The sequence below is a fragment of the Heptranchias perlo genome, chromosome 3, assembly GCF_035084215.1.
Source record: "Heptranchias perlo isolate sHepPer1 chromosome 3, sHepPer1.hap1, whole genome shotgun sequence".
Taxonomy (NCBI): domain Eukaryota; kingdom Metazoa; phylum Chordata; class Chondrichthyes; order Hexanchiformes; family Hexanchidae; genus Heptranchias; species Heptranchias perlo.
The window spans coordinates 83008670-83031117 of NC_090327.1; the positions used below are offsets into that span (position 1 = coordinate 83008670).

Genomic DNA, 22448 nt, shown 5'->3' on the forward strand with positions numbered 1-22448 from the left:
CTTTAAGATTATCTCTGGCACAAACAACCAGCCGGCGATCGGGCCGCTGCTAGGGTGGAGGGGGTGGGGGAGAGAGGCCAGAGGCTGGGTGAGTCGAAGCGGCAGTAAGCACGGGGTGGCGGTGGTAGTGCCAGCAGCCCGCGTTCTTTAAATGTGGGGTTGATGACCCCTGCTCCTCCCAGCTCCACATTCAGGTAAATAAATTTCATATTGTAGGTAGCAGGCGATCCCATGATCTTGTTTTCCTCAATGCAGCCGGCGCTGTCACCAGCTGCCTCAGGGCAAAATAATCTTGCAGTAGGGGCCCCAAACAGTGTTAGGCCATCCTAACACCTGTGTTGGAAGTGGGCACTGCACAATGATTTTTTTTCCATTGCGATGCCGAATTTGAAGGCTTGGATGTTTAAACTGTCAACATGTTTTCTGCAACCCCTTACTATAGTTGCACAGTCTTTAATAAAGATGAACCACAAATGTTTACACTGTGTTAAATATTTAGTAATCCAAGCATCTGTGTGATTTTCTAAGGCACAAGTTTAAACATTTCAGTTACTGCTGACTCATGTTAATCATGACTGCTGTGTAATCATTAGTTCTATGTTTTCCCCACAACAAAATCTTGCAAATGTTCTGAAGATGGCTGGGTTGATTTTTATTCCATTTCATATTTACTGACTTGCATGTTAATTTCCATTCGCTAACTCTTATTCTAAATAACAAAATTCTTATTGTGTCTTTTTTGGCAATGGCTTTCAGTTGAATCTGTGAGATGAAGCCAAGAGTGCAACAAATTAAAAACTGTCCTTATAAGATGATATGTCTGCTGCAGTCAGGCAGATATCTATTGCAGACTTTTTGTTTTCAGCAGTTAACAGAAATATAATATGATGCTTAAATGTTGTACTTTAATATTAATACATTTGGGTAAGATGATGTTGGTGTTTGGCTTTTCTGTGACCCAGAAAGTTAGCGCCATCTATTGGTTTATTCTGAATGCTGCACATGCAGTATTTTCTTTTGGTCCCACTATTAAATACGTCTTTCTTTCCTCCATAATCTCCTATACCATGCATCCTGAAATCCAACTGAAAGGTGGAACAGATGACTGTAGACCCAATCTATCTTTACGACTTTGTGGCCAGCCAGTAAAGATTGCTGGCGTGATCTGAGATGGAACCTTCGTCAATATACCATTCCCCATTGTCATATTAATTCAAAATCACCTTCTGGAGTGTGAGCACAATGTTCTAATATAGCAATTTGTAAAGCTACTTAACTTTCGTGAATTAACAACAGGCTGTAGTAATTTTTTAAAGCTAAATTGGCAGATCTCAACCTGGACGCTACTATTGGCCTCTGTGCTCCTGGGGAAAATCGACAAGAGGTCCTGCTCCTGATTGTTGTCTAATAATCTTTGCTAGAAGTGTAACTGTGAGGACAGGATTAGGCTCAATGGAGGGAAAAAAAAATTGGACAGGGCCTATTATTGGGCAGGGGTAGTGCGATCTGCTATTACTTCGTGCCCAATGGCCCCTGCACAGGCAGGATGAGGCTTTCCTGAGGCCTGAGGACTTACCTTCAAGCAGCATTCCGAATCAGCATTGACACGAGGATTCAAAGCAATTCGCACTTTCCACCAGCAGGGGGAGCCCCAATCTCTTAAAGGCAGACGGTCTATTAAAAATCTCTTAAAGGTAGCCAGTACCTGTTATTTGCTGAAAATAACAGTCTGCTGTCTGCACGGAGTCTGAACGGAATCAGACATTGCACATGCAAAACACAGATGCAGCTCCCATCCCTATTTTTACAAACTGATGAGTTATGTTAATACATTGAATAAAGGTTGCACACTACTAAATCCCACATCCTCCAATCTGCACGCCAGACCTCACCAATCTGCCGACCTGAGTTTGTAACAGGCCTGCGAGAGTGCATGCACCAAGGTGCTCTGCTGATGCACTAGAGGCCTTGGTGTAAGAGGTGAACAGAAAGAGGGACATCCTATATCCACGGGGGTGGGGGAGATGGCAAGAGGCCCTCCAGACATATACCCAAGAGGCAGTCATAGTCAGCGGGGGACGAAGTCAATGCCAGGCGCACAGCGTCATGAACATGGATGCGGTGCAGGAAGAAGTTCAATGCTTTGACATGAGTAGTCAAGGTGAGTGAGGTCAACTGTCAAGTGGCGTCTCCTACCAACTACACCTCTAGCTGCATCCACTGCTCCACGCACTACACCACCCATCACCCACATACCAACAAACTCTTTCCATCAGTACTCAACTCTTCCAATCAGATGCTTCCTCTCACCTTTACACATTACCACTGTTGCAAGCCACCCACCCACAACTCACAGGCCACACACACTGGCAGCTATTCAACCCAGACAGGCACATCACCCATACACACGTCTCGTTTTCTTGCAGGAGAAGGTGGCGCATATCAGGAGGCAGCAAGTGGCAGTGGCATTTAACCCCTCAAGCCTGTTCCATCATTCATTGAGATCATGGTGGACCTGTGACCTAACTCCATATACCCGCCTTAGCCCCATATCCCTTAATACCCTTGATTAACAGAAATCTATCAATCTCAGATTTAGAATTCACAATTGAGCTAGCATCAACTGCTGTTTGCAGAGGAGCATTCCAAACTTCTCCCACCTTTTGTGTTTAGAGGCATTTCCTAACTTCACTCCTGGCTCTAAATGTTGGGCTAAGTCCCCTAGTCCTAGTATTCAAGCATAGGAGACCTCCAAAAACAGTTACAAATGTCTCGGCAGCCAGAAGCAGTAATCCAGCCACTAACCTGTAAATCCTGCATGGTCCCTTTAAATAGCACTGGTGAGGTTCCTCCAGGCACTCCAAGACACATTCAGATGGTCGTGGTTAAGACTGAGTTGAGTTGAGTTGAGCGTTAAGTCCCAAAATGGTGTCTGCTACTTTAAATCAGCGTTGCACACTAATTGTTTCCATTTTCCCCTTACTTTACATGCTTCCAGCATTCAGCATTTGCGCATGCGCTAACTCCTATATCAAGATGGCATTCGGCGCATGTCATGCTGGAAATGTGCGTGCGTAGCCAAGACCCCATCTTGAATGTTCGCGAAGCCGTGTAGTGCCGAAACAACGGGCGCTACATGGCCCAATTTGGCACCGAATGTGTTGCCCTTAATAGTGGAGTGGCCTACCAACACTCACTGTTAAGGCTCACACATAAGTAATGGCTAATTTGGCAAGGCAGAGTGCACCCATGGAACTGTGCCCAGGAAGGATGCTTTCAGGAGGGAAGGGGAGAAAACTAGTGAAGGAAAAAAAAGCAAAATTGGCTTCTATTTGTGTATTTGTAACATCAAGCATTAAAATCTTGGAATAATCTAATGTAATTAAAAATATTTTATGTAATTAATAGGGAAGTATACATGTTGAATGATTTTAATGTTAAAAATAATTAATGTCTAATTGTAGCTCAAGAGCTTGCCAATCGAGAAGAGAAGTTCATTTTAATGGAGTCAAACTTACAAGCTACTGAGAAGCAGCTAAATAACCAAATATCTGAGATAGTTCGTCAAGAGCAAAACCAACAAAAATTACATACAGAACTAAAAACACTGAAAGAACACCTTGAAATTACTGAGGAAGAGATGAACAAATACAAGTGAGTTAATTGCTCCTTTACAAATTTCTTTTCTGTTTATTGGTTTTAATATTAGAGTGCTTTAATGTTTCCACAAAGTGACAATTGTTTTTTTTTTCCTTATCTCCAAAATACTGCTTAATGGCCCATATCAATTCCCTAAAGTAATTCAACTTTGTGGCCCTTGGGTAAACCATCTGAAGTTTGGTTTGATGATACTATTGTAGCTAAATTGGGGTATGCCTTTCAAACTATTCTAGAGCTGTCTTAAAAGATTAATTCCACAACCTCTATTTCAAGGACACTAAATTGTTATGCCCCTTCTAATATTCTTAATGTGATTCAAGGTAACTAATCTTTACCATCATGCCAATGGCTCAGTGGATGATCACACTCCTATTGTGATACTGCTTACAGACCAGGAAGGTATGAGGTTCGATCTGTGGTCTATGCTAAGTTAGCTGGTTGAAGTGTGGCAATTGGGATTTTACAATTGACCTGAGTGCCCCTACACTAAGCAGATAGGTTTTCTGTTCCTGATCGCTAATCAGTGACCTCTGTTGGGAAGGGTGGGTTTGCTGACATTGGTTAAGGGCAAGATTGAGCTTAACTCTGATGTTCTGCCAGGTTGAATAATTTGCTGAGATTCATTGTTTAGGCTTGTACATGAGGAGTTTAATTTAGATAAATGTGAGGTGATGCATTTTGGTAGATCGAATCGGGCCAGGACCTACTCCGTTCATGGTAGGGCGTTGGGGAGAGTTATAGAACAAAGAGATCTAGGAGTACAGGTTCATAGCTCCTTGAAAGTGGAGTCACAGGTGGATAGGGTGGTGAAGAAGGCATTCAGCATGCTTGGTTTCATTGGTCAGAACACTGAATACAGGAGTTGGGATGTCTTGTTGAAGTTGTACAAGACATTAGTTAGGCCACACTTGGAATACTGTGTACAGTTCTGGTCACCCTATTATAGAAAGGATATTATTAAACTAGAAAGAGTGCAGAAAAGATTTACTAGGATGCTACCGGGACTTGATGGTTTGACTTATAGGGAGAGGTTGGATAGGCTGAGAATTTTTTCACTGGAGAGTAGGAGGTTTCGGGGTGATCTTATAGAAGTCTATAAAATAATGAGGGGCATAGATAAGGTCGATAGTCAAAATCTTTTCCCAAAGGTAGGGGAGTCTATAACGAGGGGGCATAGATTTAAGGTGAGAGGGGAGAGATACAAAAGGGTCCAGAGGAGCAATTTTTTCACTCAAAGGGTGGTGAGCGTCTGGAACGAGCTGCCAGAGGCAGTAGTAGAGGCAGGTACAATTTTGTCTTTTAAAAAGCATTTGGACAGTTACATGGGTAAGATGGGTATAGAGGGGTATGGGCCAAGTGCAGGCAATTGGGACTAGCTTAGTGGTATAAACTGGGCGACATGGACATGTTGGGCCGAAGGGCCTGTTTCCATGTTGTAAACTTCTATGATTCTATGATTCTATGAATAGCGACTTAGGCAAAGTAAAAGGGGATCAAAGAGGGCAGGAGTGGATATAAGGCTGGAGGAAATTGCACAGATATGGTAGAGCAAGACCATGGAGGGAATTGGAGCAGAGAATTTTCAATTTAATATGGATTGGGACAGGGAATCAATGTTGGTCAGCAAGAATGGGAGTAATAAGTGAACAGGAGTTAGTGTTAGCAGGATATGGGCTGCTGAGTTTTGGACAAGCTGGTGTCTATAGAATGCGGAGGACAGAAGGTCAAAGAGGACACCGTAGTGGTTGAGTCTATGGATGACAGAAGCACGGATAAGGGTTTCAGCAATGGAAGGACTGAGGTAGATCGCAAAGGCGGACAATGTTGCAGAGATAATAAGTGTTCTTGCTGATGGTTAGGATGTGGGGTTTGAAGCTTAACCCTAGATTGAGCAGGATGTCAAAGTTCTATATGATCTGCTTCAGGTTGAGTCAGTAGCCGGGGCATGGGATGGAGTTAGTGGTGAGGGAGCTGAGCTTATGATGGAGGCAAAGATTATGGCTTCAGTCTTCCTGACATTGGAGGAAGTTGTGATACAGCAATAACTTATCAGGCAGTCTGATAGCATGGAAATGGTCATAAGGTCAAGAAAGGTGGTGGAGAGTTAATGCTGGACAGCATTATGATTAACATTCATATCCTTTTGATTTCTTTCTGTTGTTTTTCTGTTGATTTTATACAATGCTTTTCACTAAATGGTGGATCTTAGTGGCATCATCTGGGATGTTGGCTAGGAACAGTTACTGAGCTCTACAGTATGCAGGAGTTGAACTAATGTATGTAATTGAAATTGTCATATTGCTGAAAAACTTTGCGTTAATGAATATGGCCAGAATAGCCTTGTCTGTTGTAATGTTTACTCCCAAGTTACTACTTGCTGTGGAATGATTATTTTGGTAAAAATCTGAGTTTTGGCATAATTACTGTAATCTTCTATTCCCTGACATGAATTAAGCTCAGCAAAATTGAATTACTGTGTAATAAAAAAACAAAACAATTAAAATATAGTTAAGGAATGGACTGACAAAAATATTTACAAAAGATGCAGCATCTGATTACTTGATGTTCCAACCAACTGTTTTCAGCAGATTTTTGTGCACAAAAGGCAGGCATTCCAATTGCGGGTGGTAGGCTCATGCAATTCTTCAGAAATGCAGCTGTCAAGTGAAATGGGGGTGGGTTGGAAATGGACACTGTACATCACACTTGAAGTATTGCTTAGTATCTCTTATTGATAGACATGTATTAAGTAACAAATCTGTCACGTGTTCTGTTATGTATTGTACAGCATTGAGTTGTAGAAACATTATGATTCATTATCATTCGTTATGATGCAATCAGAAGAAATGTAATGCTTGCAAGCAACTGATGTTTTTATTATTGACTTAGTGACGACAGGATAACATATAGCTGAGTTAAAGTCACAGTGAAAATATGATGCAAATGAAAGCAGCTGCATTATACTTTTACAAAATGCTAGTACCAGATAAATGACCTTCTACATTTATCTCACCATGAGCACAAAGGTGTGCCACTTTGCCAGAATATTCCATGAATTGAAAGTGCAGGTTATACGCCACCTTGTACTTCATTCTCGGTATTATTTTGATTGTTTTTTTTGTAATTGTAGCATATTTTCTGACCACAGGAAGCAGAGAAATGATGAAAAATGCCATTATTTAACAAGTCTTTAACACAAAAATTATGTCAAATTTTATACAGAATAAAGAACCAAATTATAATTAACTCCCATTATTATTGGCCTGTAAATTGCGACGAACGAACGGCACTCGCTGCTCCATGGATTTATACTCACCCAATGACTTATCATGTTCTTTACTGTGGGCACTTCCTCTAATAGGAAGATGATACGAGCTCTGTGTTACCTCCAGCGAAGCTAGGACCCATGGGAGAAGCGACAGGATCGATCTCTCCCCTCGACCAATTAGGTTGCAGCATCCTTGATAAGCGTCACATCTTGAAATACAAGCTGCAACGTAAAATCCAGGAAGTGAAAGCTACACCAATAAAATCATTTGTAAAAACAGTCATAGACAGTGAAAAAAGAGGGTAAGAAATAATCAAATTAAATAAAAGAGACAGAAGGAAAAAGTTTTTTAAAAAAAATTATTTTAATTTTTTTTTAATGACCAAAAATATTAAAATAAGGAGTAATAAGATTCCACATTTTTAACAGTTAATTTTTAGATATTTGGCAGTCAGTAAGACTGTTAAAACTTAGTTTAGACCAGGTATATTTGAATACTGGTATCATGGGCATGATTTTGACCCCAGCAAGGAAAGGGGCGAGGGGAGGGATCAAATTATGATTTTGACGTGAGGACGTCTTTTACTTTTTTGTCGGTTTGCCGTCCGACTGGCCGGCTTGATTGACAGGCTGGTCTCAGTCGGACGGGAGAGTAGCCAGGGAGAGGACGCAAAAAGGTAAGTCTTCAGGTAAGTCTTTGATTGTATGGAGGGGGGGGCATGGGGGCATGGGTGCTAATGGGCATGGGGCACTGATGGGCATGGGGCACCGGTGGACATGGGGGTCTGGGGGGAGTCAGTGATGGGGGGGGGGTGTCGGGATCAGGGGTCACCGTGGGTGTCCGCGATCATTGGGGGGGGTGTGATTGGAGATCGGGGAGGGGGAGGGGGAGGGGTCTGCGATCATTGGGGGATTGTTGCAGATAGGCTTGTTGGGCCTGGTGGAAGCACTCCTGCTCTTCTGGGCCCACAAGCTGTGCCAGAAAGGCACTTACCTGCGGTTTCGGGCCTTCTCGCCTCCTCTCATGAGGCGTGAAGGAGAAGGTCCGGGAATCCCGGCCCCCGGGGGTGAAATTGCAAAATTTGCAAAAATGGAGGCCCACAGCTTCCTTGAAAGGTTTTAGTGACCAACCCGCCTCCTCGGTGCGGGTTGGTCGCTTCTCCTGCCCTGTGAAAACCGGAAATGGGTGGGTTGGGGGTGGGTCTGAAACGGTTGCAATTTTGAATGTCCCCCTGCCCCCAACCCACCCTTTATTCAATGTTAAAATTGTGCCCCACACTTCTGGAACAGATTCAAGAAAAAGCTCATCATGATACAGCCAATCCTCTCTTCTCGAGCCTGTCTGTCTCAATTTTGCTTGTCTGTCTTCTCAACTTTCCCTTTGTTTTTCTCCTAAGCTCCAAATATGCCACACCCTACATGCTCTTATCTTCTTTGTGTTGGTGCATTGATTTATAATGCAGTCTCCAACTCTAATTTATTCTTTCTCAGACCTTCAAAATTCAGAAATTCATTACTTCCCTGAGCCTTCCCTTCTTTCTACAATCTACTCCGAGGGTACAGTAGCATAGTGGTTATGTTACTGGACTAGTAATCCAAAGAACTGGACTAATAATCCGGAGTCATGAGTTTAAATCCTGCCACAGCAGCTGGGGAATTTAAATTAAATTCAATTAATTAAATAAAATCTGGAATTAAAATACCAGTATCAGTAATGGTGGCCATGAAACTACCGGATTGTCGTAAAAACCCATCTGGTTCACTAATGCCCTTTAGGGAAGGAAACCTGCCGTCCTTACCTGGTCTAGCCTTTATGTGACTCCAGACCCACAGCAATGTGGTTGATTGTTAATTACCCTCTGAAATGGCCGAGCAAGCCACTCAATTGTAAAATCTCGCAAAAAGAAGTCATAATAAGAATAAAACCGGACAGACCACCCGGCATCGGACCACTAGGCACCAGACACGACAAAGGCAAACCAAGCCCAGTCAACCCTGCAAAGTCCTCCTCACTAACACCTGGGGACTTGTGCCAAAATTAGGAGAGCTGTCCCGCAAACTAGTCAAACAACAGACTGACATAGCCATACTCACAGAATCATACCTTTCAGCCAACGTCCCAATCCTGGGTATGTCCTGTCCCGCCAGCAGGACAGACCCATCAGAGGTGGCGGTACAGTGATATACAGTCAGGAGGGAGTGGCCCTGGGAGTCCTCAACATTGACTCTGGACCCCATGAAATCTCATGGCATCAGGTCAAACATGGGCAAGGAAACCTCATGCTGATTACCACCTACCGCCCTCCCTCAGCTGATGAATCAGTCCTCCTCCATGTTGAGCACCACTTGGAGGAAGCACTAAGGGTAGCAAGGGCACAGAATGTACTCTGGGTGGGGGACTTCAATGTCCATCACCAAGAGTGGCTCAGCAGCACCACTACTGACCAAGCTGGCCGAATCCTGAAGGACATAGCTGCCACACTGGGCCTGCGGCAGGTGGTGAGCGAACCAACAGGAGGGAAAAACTTACTTGACCTCGTCCTCACCAATCTACCTGTCACAAATGCATCTGTCCATGACAGTATTGGTAGGAGTGACCACCGCACAGTCCCGTCTTCGCACTGAGGATACCATCCAACGTGTTGTGTGGCACTACCACCGTGCTAAATGGGATAGATTCAGAACAGATCGAGCAGCACAAATCTGGGCATCCATGAGGCGCTGTGGGCCATCAGCAGCAGCAGAATTGTATTCCAGCACAATCTGTAACCTCATGGCCTGGCATATTCCTCACTCTACCATTACCAACAAGCCAGGAGATCAGCCCTGGTTCAATGAGGAGTGTAGGAGAGCATGCCAGGAGCAGCACCACACGTACCTCAAAATGAGGTGCCAACCTGGTGAAGCTACAACTCAGGACTACATGCATGCTAAACAGCGGAAGCAACATGCTATAGACAGAACTAAGCGATTCCACAACCAACGGATCAGATCAAAGCTCTGCAGTCCTGCCACATCCAGTCGTGAGAGGTGGTGGACTATTAAACAACTAACGGGAGGAGGAAGCTCTGGAAACATCCCCATCCTCAATCATGGCGGAATCCAGCACGTGAGTGCAAAAGACAAGGCTGAAGCGTTTGCAACCATCTTCAGCTAGAAGTGCCGAGTGGATGATCCATCTCGGCCTCCTCCCGATATCCCCACCATCACAGCCGCCAGTCTTCAGCCAATTCGATTCACTCCACGTGATATCAAGAAACGGCTGAGTGCACTGGATACAGCAAAGGCTATGGGCCCTGACAACATCCCGGCTGTAGTACTGAAGACTTGTGCTCCAGAACTAGCTGCACCTCTAGCCAAGCTGTTCCAGTACAGCTACAACACTGGCATCTACCCGACAATGTGGAAAATTGCCCAGGTATGTCCTGTCCACAAAAAGCAGGACAAATCCAATCTGGCCAATTACCACCCCATCAGTCTACTCTCAATCATCAGCAAAGTAATGGAAGGTGTCGTCGACAGTGCTATCAAGCGGCACTTACCATAACCTGCTCACCGATGCTCAATTTGGGTTCTGCCAGGTCCACTCGGCTCTAGACCTCATTACAGCTTTGGTCCAAACATGGACAAAAGAGCTGAATTCCAGAGGTGAGGTGAGAGTGACTGCCCTTGACATTAAGGCAGCATTTGGCTGAGTGTGGCACCAAGGAGCCCTAGTAAAATTGATGTCAATGGGAATCAGGGGGAAATCTCTCCAGTGGCTGGAGTCATACCTAGCACAAAGGAAGATGGTAGTGGTTGTTGGAGGCCAATCATCTCAACCCCAGGACATTGCTGCAGGAGTTCCTCAAGGCAGTGTCCTAGGCCCAACCATCTTCAGCTGCTTCATCAATGACCTTCCCTCCATCATAAGGTCAGAAATGGAGATGTTCGCTGATGATTGCACAGTGTTCAGTTCCATTCGCAACCCCTCAGATAATGAAGCAGTCCGAGCCCGCATGCAGCAAGACCTGGACAACATCCAGGCTTGGGCTGATAAGTGGCAAGTAACATTTGCGCCAGACAAGTGCCAGGCAATGACCATCTCCAACAAGAGCGAGTCTAACCACCTCCCCTCGACATTCAACGGCATTACCATCGCCAAATCCCCCCCACCATCAACATCCTGGGGGTCACCATTGACCAGAAACTTAACTGGACCAGCCATATACATACTGTGGCTACAAGAGCAGGTCAGAGGCTGGGTATTCTGTGGCGAGTGATTCACCTCCTGACTCCCCAAAGCCTTTCCACCATCTACAAGGCACAAGTCAGAAGTGTGATGGAATACTCTCCACTTGCCTGGACGAGTGCAGCTCCAACAACACTCAAGAAGCTCTACACCATCCAGGACAAAGCAGCCTGCTTGATTGGCACCCCATCCACCACCCTAAACATTCACTCTCTTCACCACCGGCTCACTGTGGCTGCAGTGTGTACCATCCACAGCATGCACTGCAGCAACTCGCCAAGGCTTCTTCGACAGCACCTCCTAAACCCACGACCTCTACCACCTAGAAGGACAAGAGCAGCAGGCACATGGGAACAACGCCACCTGCACGTTCCCCTCCAAGTCACACACCATCCCGACTTGGAAATATATCGCCATTCCTTCATCGTCGCTGGGTCAAAATCCTGGAACTCCCTTCCTAAAAGCACTGTGGGAGAACCTTCACCACACGGACTGCAGCGGTTCAAGAAGGCGGCTCACCACCACCTTCTCAAGGACAATTAGGGATGGGCAATAAATGCCGGCCTCGCCAGCGACACTCATCCCATGAATGAATAAAAAAAGGCTGTTAAAACCTAAGACTGGCATCACCTAACTACTACCTAATTTATTTAGTCTTCTCTCCTACTGATTTTAACCTTGAATAATGTCCTGCCTTTCCCTTTCACATAGGTTTCTCAATTTAAAAAAAACTTAAAATCCAAATTTAGCAATTTTGGTTAATTTTCAAATATCAAATTTTACTCACTTTGGGATAGCATTATTTTATTAGCTTGCCCTGTTTAAATAATAGAGAACACGTGCACAGAGACAAAGGCCCTGATATTTTCGGGGAGGCGAGGAGGATGCGGAGCAGGCCCTCATAATTTTTTTCTTCCATTTCCCACCCGGCAGCCGGCCAAATTGACAGGCTGGTTGGCTGCCGGGCAGGAGAACTAGTGGCAGGAGGCCGCAGCCGGTGACCCTTGGGGATGGTCCCCTGCAATCGCGATCGTGGAGCAGGCTGCAAGTTGGAAGGGAGGGGGGTTGTCGGCCAATCGCAAGGCAGGCTGCAGATTGGGGGTTGGGGGTCGCTGATCGTGAGGCAGGCTGCAGATTGGAGGTTGGGGGTTGCTGATCGTGAGGCAGGCTGCAGTTTGGGGGTTGCGTGGGGATTGACTGATCATGGCAGGTGCTAGAGAGAGGCTGCAATCAGCAGGAGGGAGGCCGAAGGCTTTCTTGAGGGGCCTGGGGGTATACCTCTGCTCCTCCTGGCCCACAAGGAGCAGGCAGCTTCCATCTCCCTTTCAATGCCAAGTTTCCTGAGCCTTTGGAAACCCGGCTGGCAGCAGTTAAATTTAAATTAGGCTCCCAATTGCACTGTGGGAGCCTGATTTAAATACGATAATGAAGTGTCACACTTCTCCAAGACGGGAAACTCCTAAAAATGGCGGCAGACGCTTACGCAACGGGTTGGGGACGCATTCCCCGTTTTTTCGGATCTAACTCTTGACCCCTTGCCACCCATCGTGGGGGGGCTCAATATCGAGGCCAAAATGTCAAAATCTGGAAGCTGACACATTCGTTCACCACTCGCAGCAAAATCCAGCCCAATAGAATCATAGAATCATAGAAGTTACAACATGGAAACAGGCCCTTCGGCCCAACATGTCCATGTCGCCCAGTTTATCCCAATTGCCTGCACTTGGCCCATATCCCTCTATACCCATCTTACCCATGTAACTGTCCAAATGCTTTTTAAAAGACAAAATTGTACCCGCCTCTACTACTGCCTCTGGCAGCTCGTTCCAGACACTCACCACCCTTTGAGTGAAAAAATTGCCCCTCTGGACCCTTTTGTATCTCTCCCCTCTCACCTTAAATCTATGCCCCCTCGTTATAGACTCCCCTACCTTTGGGAAAAGATTTTGACTATCGACCTTATCTATGCCCCTCATTATTTTATAGACTTCTATAAGATCACCCCTTAACCTCCTACTCTCCAGGGAAAAAAGTCCCAGTCTGTCTACCCTCTCCCTGTAAGTCAAACCATCAAGTCCCGGTAGCATCCTAGTAAATCTTTTCTGCACTCTTTCTAGTTTAATAATATCCTTTCTATTATAGGGTGACCAGAACTGTACACAGTACTCCAAGTGTGGCCTCACCAATGCCCTGTACAACTTCAACAAGACATCCCAACTCCTGCATTCAATGTTCTGACCAATGAAACCAAGCATGCCGAATGCCTTCTTCACCACCCTATCCACCTGTGACTCCACTTTCAAGGAGCTATGAATCTGTACTCCTAGATCTCTTTGTTCTATAACTCTCCCCAACGCCCTACCATTAACAGAGTAGGTCCTGGCCCGATTCGATCTACCAAAATGCATCACCTCACATTTATCTAAATTAAACTCCATCTGCCATTCATCGGCCCACTGGCCCAATTGATCAAGATCCCGTTGCAATCCCAGATAACCTTCTTCACTGTCCACAATGCCACCAATCTTGGTGTCATCTGCAAACTTACTAACCATGCCTCCTAAATTCTCATCCAAATCATTAATATAAATAACAAATAACAGCGGACCCAGCACCGATCCCTGAGGCACACCGCTGGACACAGGCATCCAGTTTGAAAAACAACCCTCTACAACCACCCTCTGTCTTCTGTCGTCAAGCTAATTTTGTATCCAATTGGCTACCTCACCTTGGATCCCATGAGATTTAACCTTATGTAACAACCTACCATACGGTATCTTGTCAAATGCTTTGCTGAAGTCCATGTAGACCACGTCTACTGCACAGCCCTCATCTATCTTCTTGGTTACCCCTTCAAAAAACTCAATCAAATTCGTGAGACATGATTTTCCTCTCACAAAACCATGCTGACTGTTCCTAATTAGTCCCTGCCTCTCCAAATGCCTGTAGATCCTGTCCCTCAGAATACCCTCTAACAACTTACCCACTACAGATGTCAGGCTCACTGGTCTGTAGTTCCCAGGCTTTTCCCTGCCGCCCTTCTTAAACAAAGGCACAACATTTGCTACCCTCCAATCTTCAGGCACCTCACCTGTAGCGGTGGATGATTCAAATATCTCTGCTAGGGGACCCGCAATTTCCTCCCTAACCTCCCATAACGTCCTGGGATACATTTCATCAGGTCCCGGAGATTTATCTACCTTGATGCGCGTTAAGACTTCCAGCACCTCCCTCTCTGTAATATGTACACTCCTCAAGACATCACTATTTATTTCCCCAAGTTCCCTAACATCCATGCCTTTCTCAACCGTAAATACCGATGTGAAATATTCATTCAGGATCTCACCCATTTCTTGTGGTTCCGCACATAGATGACCTTGTTGATCCTTAAGAGGCCCTACTCTCTCCCTAGTTACCCTTTTGCCCTTTATGTATTTGTAGAAGCTCTTTGGATTCACCTTTGCCTGATCTGCCAAAGCAATCTCATATCCCCTTTTTGCCCTCCTGATTTCTCTCTTAACTCTACTCCGGCAATCTCTATACTCTTCAAGGGATCCACTTGATCCCAGCTGCCTATGCATGTCATATGCCTCCTTCTTCTTTTTGACTAGTGCCTCAATCTCCCGAGTCATCCAAGGTTCCCTACTTCTACCAGTCTTGCCCTTCACTTTATAAGGAATGTGCTTACCCTGAACCCTGGTTAACACACTTTTGAAAGCCTCCCACTTACCAGACGTCCCTTTGCCTGCCAACAGACTCTCCCAATCAACTTCTGAAAGTTCCTGTCTAATACCATCAAAATTGGCCTTTCCCCAATTTAGAATTTTAACTTTTGGGCCAGACCTATCCTTCTCCATAGCTATCTTAAAACTAATGGAATTATGATCACTTGTCCCAAAGTGATCCCTCACCAACACTTCTGTCACCTGCCCTTCCTTATTTCCCAAGAGGAGGTCAAGTTTTGCCCCCTCTCTAGTCGGGCCATCCACATACTGAATGAGAAATTCCTCCTGAATACACTCAACAAATTTCTCTCCATCCAAGCCCCTAATGCTATAGCTGTCCCAGTCAATGTTGGGAAAGTTAAAGTCCCCTACTATTACCACCCTATTTTTCTTGCAGCTGTCTGTAATCTCCTTACATATTTGCTCCTCAATTTCCCGTCGACTATTTGGGGGTCTGTAGTACAATCCTATCAAAGTGATCTCTCCCTTCTTATTTTTCAGTTCTACCCATATAGACTCAGTGGGCGAACCCTCGGATATATCCCCTCTCACTACTGCCGTGATGTTCTCCCTGATCAAGAACGCAACTCCCCCTCCTCTCTTACCTCCTGCTCTATCTTTCCTATTGCATCTGTACCCTGGAACATTGAGCTGCCAGTCCTGCCCCTCCCTTATCCATGTTTCAGTAATAGCTATAACATCCCAGTCCCATGTACCCATCCATGCCCTGAGTTCATCTGCCTTGCCCATCAGACTTCTTGCATTGAAATAAATGCAGTTTAATCTAGACTTCCCTTGGTCTTTGCCCTGCTTTCTCAGACCATCTGTCCGGTCATGTTCTGTACACTCTCCCTTACTGCCTTTTGTTTCTGTCACCATTTTATTTCCCACTGACTTCCTGCATCGGTTCCCATCCCCCTGCCACATTAGTTTAAACCCTCCCCAACAGCACTGGCAAACACTTCCCCTGGGACATTGGTTCTATATGTAAATAACAACAACAATTTGTATTTATGTAGTGCCTTTAACATAGTAAAATGTCCCAAGGCACTTCACAGGAGCGTTATTAAATAATATTTGACATCGAGTCACTTAAGGAGATAGTAGGTCAAGTGAGGTAGGTTTTAAGGAATGTCTTAAAGGAGGAGAGAGAGGCAGAGTGGTTTAGGGAGGGAATTCCTGAGCTTAGGGACTAGGCAGATGAAGGCACGGCCGCCAATGGTCGAGCGATTAACATCAGGGATCTGCAAGAAGTAAGAATTGGAGGAACGCAAAGATCTCGGAGGGTTGTAGAGATAGGGAGGGGTGAGGCCATAGAAGGATTTGAAAACAAGGATGAGAATTTTAAAATCGAGATGTAGTAGGATTGGGAGCCAATGTAGGTCAGTGATCAAACACTTAAAGCATTCCATTTTACTCAAATCATATACATGCAAATTGCTATTAATGAGCTATAATACATTGTAAAAGCAAGTTCATTTCTAAAGTTAGCAGCCAGGATAGTTCCACTAAATAAATGTATACTTATTTTAAAAAAAGCGATTGAGGAAAATGCAAACTATATGAGCCATCAACTAAAAACCTGTATTGGAAATAATTGCACTACTTCAATTCCTACTGTCTGTTGCAACAGTTAAAAATTGACAGTGTCCAGCTGGGAAACTGGAAATTGTAAGTATTTGTAGTATCGATTGTTTGAGACCATGCAGCTGGGGACCCTGGTGGAAATGCAGAAATAGACACTTTATTGATTAAATTTTACAGCCATACTTTCAAGACATAATTTTCACCTCTCATCTTTGTGCTACTGTGCCATGACAATACTTTTCTTCGTTTCAAGTAACTCACTATTTGTCTACCTAAGGGGAAAGAGTGCAGACCTGTCTCCATTAAATTTCCTTCAGTTACATTCCTTTGAGACAATTGTTTCAGATAAGCATAAGCATGTAACAGTTTTTCTTAAACAATACATTGTTATAGGAAGATTGTTTCAGAACTGACTCAATTATTATTGCAAATTAAGAACAACTAAGTTTTTTGTAACGGACCCGTTAAGGATTGCTGGTTAGGCTGCAGCAAGAACCTGAAAAACTAGGGGGAGCATCGAAACTACAGCACAGAAACAGGCCATTTGACCCAACTGGTCAATGCTGGTGTTTATGCTCCACATGAGCCTCCTCCCTCCCTACTTTATTTAACCCTATCAGCATACCCTTCTATCCCTTTTTCCCTCGTGCTTATCTAGTTTCCTCTTAAATGCATCCATGCTATTTGCCTCAATTACTCCTTGTGGTGGCGAGGACCATATTCTTACCACTCTCTAGGTAAAGAAGTTTCTCCTGAATTCCCTATTGGATTTATTAGCGACTATTTTATATTTATGACCTCTAGTTTTGGACTCCCCCACATGTGGAAACACTTTCTCTACGTCTACCCTAACGAACCCTTTCATTATCTTAAAGACCTCAATCTGGTCACCCCTCAGCCTTCTCTTTTCTCGGGAGAAACGCCTCAGCCGGTTCAGCCTTTCCTGATAAAGTATATCCTCTCAGTTCAGGTATCATCCTTGTGAATCTTTTTTGCACCCTCTCCAATGTATCTATTTCCTTTCTATAATATGGAGACCAGAACTGTGCACAGTACTCCAAGTATGGTCTAACCAAGGTTCTGTACAAGTTTAACATAATATCTCTGCTTTTCAATTGTGTCCCTCTAGAAATGAACCCCAGTGCTTGATTTGCCTTTTTTATGGCCTTAATAACCTGCGTCGCTACTTTTAGTGATTTGTGTATCTATACCCCTAGATCCCTTTGCTCCTCTATCCCATTTAGACTCTTATTATCCAAGTAGTAATTGGCTTCCTTATTCTTCCTACCAAAATGCACTACCTCACACTTGTCTATATTGAAATTCATTTGCCAATTGCGTTCCCATTCTGCAAATTTATTAATGTCCACTTGCATTTTGACACATTCTTCCTTTGTGTTGACTATACGCCCCAATTTGTTGTCATCTGCAAATTTTGAAATTGTGCTTACAATTTTCAAATCCAAATCGTTAATGTGAACAACAGTGGTCCCAGCCTGATCCCTGTGGAACACCACTTCCACCTTTTGCCAGTCTAAGTACATACCCTTAATCCCTACTCTCTGTTTTCTTTTTCGTAACCAACTTGCTATCCATTCTGCTACAGGTCCCCTAACTCCACATGCTCTGACCTTGGTCATGAGTCTACAATGCAGTACCTTATCGAAGGCCTTTGAAAATCCAAATATTGAGGTGCCCTGAAGCAGGCGTTAGGCCTCTCATCAACATATGCAAGGGGCCTAATTCCTGTTTCAGGTGGCTGCCAGGGACAAATGAATATCACCCAAGCCAATATGGTGTCAGATATATTTCAGGCTCCCAGCTCCACAAAATAGGTTGTTTTTGTCCCCATTTTATTGCTGAAAACTGGGTGAAATGGGGTCCAACTTCTCCCCTATAGACTTGGAAGTAGTGAGAGATAAAAACATTGTTGTAGAAGGGACAGGGATATCAAAAAAATTAAATGAAAAAGAATAATGGTCAACATTGAACTGTGAAAAGAATTATTAACTAAGGAGGGATATGATATAGTAGCTATAATGGAGACATAGCTTAGGTTTAGACAGGCTGGAAACTTAATATTCTTGGTTATAACATTTTCAGGACAGATAGGAAGAGAAAAAGGGGGGTGGGGTGGCAGTGTTAGTAAAGGATTCTATCACGATGAAGAAGGTAAGGATGTTCCAGAAGGCTGCATTAAATCAATGTTCATATAGAGTTATGAAATAGGAAGGGAAATGGTACAGTGCTTTATATGCCAACGAACAATGAAGATGAGATAGAAGAGAGATCTGCAGATTGTTCAGAGAGATATGTAAGCACAACAGGCAATAATGCTGAATGATTTTAACTATCCTGAGATAAGCTGAGATAAAGATAAAGCATGGTTGCCAAAAAGGGGTATGCATTTTAGAATGCCTCCAGGATTGCTTCCCAGGTCAATGTGTTTCTACTTCAACAAAGAAAGAACCATTGTTTGATTTAGTTCTGGGTAATAAACTGGGCAAATTACTGATGTGAGAGTAGGAGAACAATTGGGAAATACCAATCACAATGTAGATAGGTGCAATATAATAGAAACGGGTAAGGGTGCTGGACTTGAAAAAGACAAGTTCAGCAAGATAAGAAGGCATCTGGCCCAATTTAACTGGCAGAAAATTTAGCAAACAAGTAAGAGAAATTAGTAGTCAGAAATCTTCAAATATGAGATGGGTAGAACTCCTATTTCCCTGAAAGTGCTAGTGTACTCTATGCACCTATTTATAAAATCCAAAACAGCATTTTAGATTTTATAATGGGGCATAGAATACAAGAGAAAAGAAGCAATGCTAAATTTGTACAAAACATTGGTTAGGCCACTGTTGGAGTTTTGGGTGCCCCATTATATAAATGATTTTAAAGCTAGCTTAGATTCATCAGCATGATGCCAGGAATGGGAATCTATAGTTATGAGGAGAGACTCGAGATACTGAGATTATTTCCACTGGAACAGAGAGGGCTAAGTGGAGATTCAATAGAAGTTTTTAAAATGATGAAGGGAATTGATAGAGTGAATAGGGAAAGACTATTTGCTCTGGTTCTAGAGTCAGTGATAAGAGGTCATCAATTTAAAATTGTCATTAAGAGAGTGAGCAAAGATGATAGGAGACATTTCTTTTTGCAGCAGATTGATGGAGCATAGAATGTGTTGTCACAGGAGTAGATCACCAGTGCATCCTTTAAAGGAAAACTGGATAAATATTAGAAGCAGGGGGTGGTACAGAGCTATTTGAAGAGAGCAGGGCAGTGGAATTGGTTTTGGATTGCTTGAGCAAACAGCTCACACAGACATGATGGGACGAATAGCCTCCTTCTGTGCTGCAAACTTCCATGGTTCTATGGACGCCATTCATCCAATTGTACTCATGCTTCCATAGAACCCGACAGTCCCCCATCACAACATCTAACAACTACCACTATACTTAGTTTAACAGTATTTCTGCTCATCCCTGAAATCTTCATTTATTTTTGTTGTTTACCTAGGCAAATAGGAGAGGAGCTGAAAAATGAACTGAATGTGAAAAAACAACAGCAGCAACAGAATTTCCAGGAAATCCTGAAGCACCAACAAGGTAGTCAGAAGTTGGAACTGGCCAATGCCAAAGATGAGATCCAAACTCTGCAGCAACAGGTACTAGATTGTCAAATTTAATTGTCAAATGTTTACACTCCAAAGAAAACAAATCAGTACAAGTAAACACAAGCATATCGATTTCAGAGCTAATCTGGAGTCAAGCCTCTTTTTTTTTTGTAATCTAGATTTGGTGATTTTTATCTTTTGCTACCGAGAGGCAATAAAAATTCAGATCAGTACATTGATTTAACCAATTAAAGGAGAGCTTATTAATAATTATATCAAACCTATAAAGTAAAACAAATGATAAATCATAAAATTATAGGCCAGTTAGTTTTGCCTTGGTGGTGGGTAAACTTCTGGATTCCATAATAGGGAATGCAATTAGTAAACACTTAGAAAGACATGGGCTAATCAGGGACAGTCAGCATGAAACTATGGTGGAAAGTTGTGCTTGACTAATGGGGGCCAGGTCATCTTGGCGTAAGTGTTGAGATAGACCTGCTTGGGACCTTCACCATTCATCCCACCAAAGTTCATAGGTCAGGGGAAATCTTTTAATGTGGCTGCAAATGGTGGGCGCCTGGGCCACTAGGGTTGTACCTAGGACACCTCACATTGTAAACATGCCCGAAAGTCCAGCAAAGGGCTGGGATTCTCACAACCGCTCCCCCCCCCCCACCCCAGAAACAAGAGCACTGCCCCTATCTGCTCCAAGGAGGACAACTTTAATATTTTCATTTTTTTTAAAACACAATCTTCAGAGGTCCAGGTCTCGATTACAGCAAGGATTCCCAAGTGGACCCCCTTCAGCCCCCTCGTCTGAGCATGCGTTGCATCCCTTTGAGGTCCTGGGAGGCAGGAGCTTCCACTGGAGAGGAACTGCATCATTTTATCATTCGTTCATGGGATGTGGGTGTCGCTGGCGAGGCCAGCATTTATTGCCCATCCCTAATTGCCCTTGAGAAGGTGGTGGTGAGCCGCCTTCTTGAAACGCTGCAGTCCGTGTGGTGAAGGTTCTCCCATAGTGCTGTTAGTTAGAGAGTTCCAGGATTTTGACCCAGTGACGATGAAGGAACGGCGATATATTTCCAAGTCGGGATGGTGTGTGACTTGGAGGGGAACGTGCAGGTGGTGTTGTTCCCATGTGCTTGCTGCCCTTGTCCTTCTAGGTGGTAGAGGTCACGGGTTTGGGAGGTGCTGTCGAAGAAGCCTTGGCGAGATGCTGCAGTGCATCCTGTGGATGGTACACACTGCAGCCACAGTGTGCCGGTGGTGAAGGGAGTGAATGTTTAGGGTGGTGGATGGGGTGCCAATCAAACGGGCTGCTTTGTCCTGGATGGTGTTGAGCTTCTTGAGTGTTGTTGGAGCTGCACTCATCGAGGCAAGTGGAGAGTAAGAACATACGAAATAGGAGCAGGAGTAGGCCAATCGGCCCCTCAAGCCTGCTCCGCCATTCAATAAGATCATGGCTGATCTGATCCTAACTTCAAATCTAAATTCATGTCCAATTTCCTGCCCGCTCCCCGTAACCCCTAATTCCCTTTACTTCAAGGAAACTGTCTATTTCTGTTTTAAATTTATTTAATGATGTAGCTTCCACAGCTTCCTGGGGCAGCAAATTCCACAGACCTACTACCCTCTGAGTGAAGAAGTTTCTCCTCATCTCAGTTTTGAAGGAGCAGCCCCTTATTCTAAGATTATGCCCCCTCGTTCTAGTTTCACCCATCCTTGGGAACATCCTTACCGCATCCACCCGATCAAGCCCCTTCACAATCTTATATGTTTCAATAAGATCGCCTCTCATTCTTCTGAACTCCAATGAGTAGAGTCCCAATCTACTCAACCTCTCCTCATATGTCCGCCCCCTCATCCCCGGGATTAACCGAGTGAACCTTCTTTGTACTGCCTCGAGAGCAAGTATGTCTTTTCTTAAGTATGGAAACCAAAACTGTATGCAGTATTCCAGGTGCGGTCTCACCAATACCTTATATAACTGCAGCAATACCTCCCTGTTTTTATATTCTATCCCCCTAGCAATAAAAGCCAACATTCTGTTGGCCTTCTTGATCACCTGCTGCACCTGCATACTAACTTTTTGATTTTCTTGCACTAGGACCCCCAGATCCCTTTGTACTGCAGTACTTTCCAGTTTCTTGCCATTAAGATAATAACTTGCTCTCTGGTTTTTCCTGCCAAAGTGCATAACCTCACATTTTCCAATATTGTATTGCATCTGCCAAATCTCCGCCCACTCACCCAGCCTGTCTAAATCCCCCTGTAGGTTTTTTATGTCCTCCTCACTCTCCACTTTCCCTCCCATCTTTGTATCATCTGCAAACTTTGATATGTTACACTCGGTCC

At 44.1% G+C, this 22448-nt stretch overlaps 1 protein-coding gene across 1 annotated transcript in view; it reads left to right on the plus strand.

Moving 5' to 3' along the window:
* LOC137308418 (early endosome antigen 1-like) overlaps positions 1 to 22448 on the plus strand; it is a 498139-nt gene that overhangs the window by 309788 nt on the left and 165903 nt on the right. Inside the window, exons 23-24 of the mRNA XM_067977151.1 lie at positions 3465 to 3654; positions 19994 to 20141. Coding sequence (XP_067833252.1) covers positions 3465 to 3654; positions 19994 to 20141 — 338 coding nt within the window. The remainder of the gene's footprint in view (positions 1 to 3464; positions 3655 to 19993; positions 20142 to 22448) is intronic.